Source organism: Pezoporus occidentalis, unplaced genomic scaffold (genome assembly GCF_034315485.1).
Source record: "Pezoporus occidentalis ecotype Australia unplaced genomic scaffold, CSIRO_AGI_Poc_V1 ctg2350, whole genome shotgun sequence".
NCBI lineage: Eukaryota > Metazoa > Chordata > Aves > Psittaciformes > Psittacidae > Pezoporus > Pezoporus occidentalis.
The window spans coordinates 1115-6484 of NW_026914234.1; the positions used below are offsets into that span (position 1 = coordinate 1115).

The 5370-nt window shown below is 63.1% G+C and overlaps 1 protein-coding gene across 1 annotated transcript; it reads left to right on the top strand.

Annotated features, from left to right (window-relative positions):
* Positions 1–341: 341 nt before the first annotated feature.
* On the top strand, positions 342–5316 carry LOC134165283 (calmodulin-regulated spectrin-associated protein 3-like; the record flags this gene model as incomplete). Its single annotated transcript, XM_062621901.1, has 5 exons — positions 342–504; positions 718–757; positions 1921–1994; positions 2347–2422; positions 3729–5316. Coding segments are annotated over exons 1-5 (1941 nt in total), but the record flags the coding sequence as incomplete, so codon positions are not given.
* Positions 5317–5370: the final 54 nt, after the last annotated feature.

A 5370-nucleotide genomic window follows, 5' to 3' on the forward strand; every position in this document is an offset into this window, starting at 1 on the left:
GTGTGCTATGGGCTATGTGCTATGGGGTGTGTGCTATGGGCTATGTGCTATGGGGTATAGGCTATGTGCTATGGGGTGTGTACTATGGGGTGTGTGCTATGGGCTATGTGCTATGGGGTGTGTGCTATGGGGTGTGTGCTATGGGCTATGTGCTATGGGGTGTGTGCTATGGGGTGTGGGGCTATGGGGTGTGTGCTATGGGGTGTGTGCTATGGGGTGTGTGCTATGGGGTGTGTGGCTATGGGGTGTGTGCTATGGGGTGTGTGCTATGGGGTGTGGGGCTATGGGGTGTGTGCTATGGGGTGTGTGGCTATGGGGTGTGTGCTATGGGGTGTGGGGCTATGGGGTGTGTGCTATGGGGTGTGTGCTCTGTGCCGTGGGTCACTGCCCCCCTGACCCCTTCCCCCCAGCTCAACATTGGGGCCTTCCTGGCCGAGCTCTTCCTGTGCTTCGAGGTCCTGCGGCCCCCGTTCGTGTGCCCCCGAGATCTGGGGGGGGGCTCAGGTAATGGGGGGGACCCCAATGTGTGGGGTGGGGGGCTCTGATGGGACCCCCAAGTGTGGGGCGGGTCTGCAGTTATGGGGGGTGCCCCATTTATGGTGAGCATGGGGGTCCCCCATGTGTAAGGGGGGGTGTGGGTTCAGTTGAGGGGGGCACTTGGGGGTCCCTGGACCCCGATATTGGGGGGGGCACCTCCAATGCCCCCCATTTCCACAGAGGCGCCGGCTGCCGGGGAGGCTGCGACCCCCAAGAGCAGGTATGGGGGGGGGGGGAGTGGGGCTGGGGGGGGCCTGTCTCCCCTTTGCCCCCCATTGCTCCCCATTGCCCCCCATTGAACCCCATTGATCCCCATTGACTCCCGTTGAGCCCCATTGATCCCCATTGCCTTCCATTGATCCCCATGGCCCCCCATTGACTCCCGTTGAGCCCCATTGATCCCCATTGAGCCCCATTGCCCCCCATTGATCCCCATTGCCCCCCATTGATCCCCATTGATCCCCATTGCCCCATTGATCCCCATTGATCCCCATTGCCCCCCATTGACTCCCATTGGCTCCCGTTGCCCCACATTGCCCCACATTGGCCTTCATTGATCCCCATTGATCCCCATTGACTCCCGTTGAGCCCCATTGATCCCCATTGATCCCCATTGCCCCCCATTGGCTTCCATTGAGCCCCATTGATCCCCATTGATCCCCATGGCCCCCCATTGACTCCCGTTGAGCCCCATTGATCCCCATTGATCCTCATTGATCCCCATTGAGCCCCATTGATCCCCATTGACTCCCATTGGCTTCCATTGATCCCCATTGATCCCCATTGACTCCCGTTGAGCCCCATTGATCCCCATTGATCCCCATTTATCCCCATTGACTCCCGTTGCCCCACATTGCCCCACATTGGCCCCATTGATCCCCATTGATCCCCATTGACTCCATTGATCCCCATTGACCCCCATTGACTGCAGTGATCCCCATTAACCCCACTGATTGCATTGCCCCCCATTGCCTTCCATTAATCCCCATTGATCCCCATTGACTCCCGTTGAGCCCCATTGAGCCCCATTGAGCCCCATTGATCCCTATTGATCCCCATTGCCCCCCATTGACTTCCATTGGCTCCCATTGATCCCCATTGGCTTCCATTGATCCCGTTGAGCCCCATTGATCCCCATTGATCCCCATTGCCCCCCATTGACTCCCATTGGCTCCCATTGATCCCCTTGCCCCCCATTGCCTTCCATTGATCCCCATTGATCCCCATTGGCTTCCATTGATCCCCATTGCCCCCCATTGCCTCTATTGCCCCCATTGTCCCCATCATTCCCATTGCCCCCCATTGCCTCCCATTGATCCCCATTGCCTCCCATTGCCTCCCATTGCCCCCCATTGCCCCCCATTAACCCCATTGTCTCCCCAGCTCCCCCGGCTTCACCTTCCGGCACCCACTGCTCTCTGGGGGTCACCCCCCCAACCCCCTTCGGGGGACCCCAGGTGAGACCCCCCCCCCAATGGGGGACCCCAAAACGGTTGGGGGGGGCTGGGGGTGCATTGGGGGTATTGGGGGTCTATGGGGTGCATGGGGGGGCCTATGGGGTGCTATGATGGGGTCATGGGGGTGCAGTGGGGGTGATATGGGGTGTATATTGGGTGCCTTGGGGGGGGCTATGGGGGTCTATAGGTGGGCTATGGGTCACTGTGGGGCGCATGGGAGGGCTATGGGGTGTATTGGGGGTGCAATGGGGGGCAATGGAGTGCACTGGAGGGCTATGGGGTGCATCGGGGGGAACTGGGAGGTGATGGGGGGGGCATGGGGTGACCTTGTTCGCCCCCCCCCCCCCCACAGCCCCTCTGCCCCACTCCCCGTCTCTGCCCCACGGCGATGGCAGCTTCAGCAAAGCCTGGAGCAAGAAACCATTGAGGTGAGGGGCAGCTGTGGGGTGCTATGGGGTTCTGTGGGGTTCTATGGGCTCCTATGGGTCAGCTTTGGGGTTCTGTAGGTCAGCTATGGGCTGCTATGGGGTGCTGTGAGGTTCTGTGGGGTGTCCTGCGTCAGCTATGGGGTTCTATGGGTCAGCTATGGGGTGCTGTGGGTCAGCTATGGGGTGCTGTGGGGGTCTATGGGGTGCCATGGGTCAGCTACGGGGTTCTGTGGGTCAGCTGTGAGGCTCTGTGAGGTTCTATGGGGTGCCATGGGTCAGCTATGGGGTTCTATGGAGTGCTATGGGGTTCTATGGAGTGCCATGGGTCATCAATGGGGTTCTATGAGTCAGCTATGGGGTGCTGTGGGGTTCTATGGGGTGCCATGGGTCAGCTGTTGGGTTCTATGAGGTGCTGTGGGGTTCTATGGGGTGCCATGGGTCAGCTATGGGGTTCTATGGAACGCTGTGTGTCAGCTATGGGGCTCTATGGGCCAGCTTTGAGGTTCTATGGGGTGCCATGGGGTTCTGTGGGTCAGCTATGCGGCTCCTGTGGGCCAGCTTTGAGGTTCTGTGGGGTGCCGTGGGTCAGCTGTGGGGTTCTATGGGGTGCCATGGGTCAGCTGTGGGGTTCTGTGGGGTGCCGTGGGTCAGCTGTGGGGTTCTATGGAGTGCTATGGGGTTCTGTGGGGTGCCGTGGGTCAGCTGTGGGGTTCTATGGGGTGCCATGGGTCAGCTGTGGGGTTCTATGGGGTGCTGTGGGGTTCTATGGGGTGCCATGGGTCAGCTGTGAGGTTCTATGGGGTGCCATGGGTCAGCTGTGGGGTTCTATGGGGTGCTGTGGGGTTCTGTGGGGTGCCATGGGTCAGCTGTGGGGTTCTATGGGGTGCCATGGGTCAGCTGTGGGGTTCTATGGGGTGCTGTGGGGTTCTATGGGGTGCCATGGGTCAGCTGTGGGGTTCTATGGAGTTCTATGGGGCGCCATGGGTCAGCTGTGGGGTTCTATGGGGTGCTGTGGGGTTCTATGGGGTGCCATGGGTCAGCTGTTGGGTTCTATGGGGTGCTGTGGGGTTCTATGGGGTGCCATGGGTCAGCTATGGGGTTCTATGGGGTGCTGTGGGGTTCTATGGGGTGCTGTGGGGTTCTATGGGGTGCCATGGGTCAGCTGTGAGGTTCTATGGGGTTCTGTGGGGTGCCATGTGTCAGCTATGGGGTTCTGTGGGGTGCCATGGGTCAGCTATGGGGTTCTATGGGGTGCTATGGGTCATCTATGGGGCTCTATGGGTCTGACCCCCCCTCTGCCCCCCAGCCACCCGCTGTCGCAGGCCGTGTCCTTCAGCATCCCCTTCGGGCTGGACAGCGACGTTGACATCGTGATGGGCAACCCGGTGGGGACGGCGCTGACCCGCTCGGCCAGCAGCGACAGCCTGGCCCTGCCCCATAGCCTGCCCCATAGCCTGCCCCACAGCCCCCCCACAGCGCCCCACAGCGCCCCCAACGGGCTCCCCGAGCTCCCCACCATCGAGGAGGCTCTTCAGATCATCCACAGCTCCGAGCGGCTGCTGCCCGAGGGCGCCCCCGACACCTTCTACCTGCACTCCCCTCGCCCCGCTGTAGATGTGGGGCAGCCCCACAACCTCCTCCCGAGCCACGCGTCCAGCCCCACAACCTCGGCGCCAAGCAACGGCCGCACCATGACCAGCTTCGCCGAGCGCAAGAAGAAGCTGGAAGAGGCGAGCGGTGGCGGTCATGGCCATGGCCATGGTGTTGGCCATGGCCATGGCCATGGGGCTGGTCATGGAGGTGTGGGGCACGGTCACGGCGTCGGTGATGGTCATGGGGGTCACGGCGTCGGTGACGGTCACGGGGGTCACGGCGTCGGTGATGGTCACGGTCGTGGCGATGGCCATGGCGTTGGCGATGGCCATGGTCATGGCGTTGGCCATGGCGATGGCCACGCAGCCCCCACCGACGGCACCCCGGTCGCTCGCTCAACTTCCACCCCACCTTCCACCGCCTCCCCCCCGGTGCAGCCCTGCCCCATAGAGCAGAGCGGGCCCCACAGCGAACCCTTGAGCTTGGAGATGTCCCAGTTGGGCGCGCGGCTGGAGGAGAAGCGCCGCGCCATCGAGGCGCAGAAGCGCCGCATCGAAGCCATCTTCAGCAAGCACCGGCAGCGCTTGGGCAAGGACGCCCTACGGCAGCTCCAGGCCGAGCGGGACCCCCCCCCTAGCCCCCCAAAAGCACCCATGGGTGCCCCCCATAGCGCCTACGAGGCGGCGGTGGCGCAGCTCAGCACCGCGGTCAGCAGCCTCCAGCTCGACGTCCTTCGCCTCAACCAACAGCAACAACGCTTGCTCCAAGAGGCACCGCGGCCACCGGCGGCCACCGCTTGGGTGATCCCGGTGGCCAAAGGGAGCCGGGGGGCACCCCAAGGGGTGTCGGCACCCAAGGGGTCTCCGTCGGCCCACGGCCGCCCGCGGGGCCCGCGCCCCACGGAGCTGCGGCGGGTGCTGACGCCGCCGCAGGACGTGGACACGCTGCCCCATCGGCGCAAGTTCAGCGGCGCCACGGTGCAGACGCGCTCGTCCATTCACTTCTCCGAGGAGGAGGAGGAGGAGGAGGAAGAGGAAGAGGAGGAGGAAGAGGAGGAAGGAGCCCCAAAAGGGGCCCCAGAAGCGCTGCATCCCGGGGGGGCCACGCGGGTGTCCGGGGATGGCACCAGCGACGTGTCCTCGCCCGGTGAGGGGACCATGGGCAGGGGGGCGCAAGAGGAGGAGGAGGAGGAAGAGGAGGAGGAGGAGGAGATGGAGGATGGAGAAGGGGACTCGCTGGAGGGGTCGCCCACCGAAGGGGGAGCCGAGGAGGAGAGGGGAAGCCCCAGGGGGTTCTTCAAGGTACGGGGGGGTGTGGGGGGATAGGGGTGGTGGATGGTGGATGGGTGATGGATG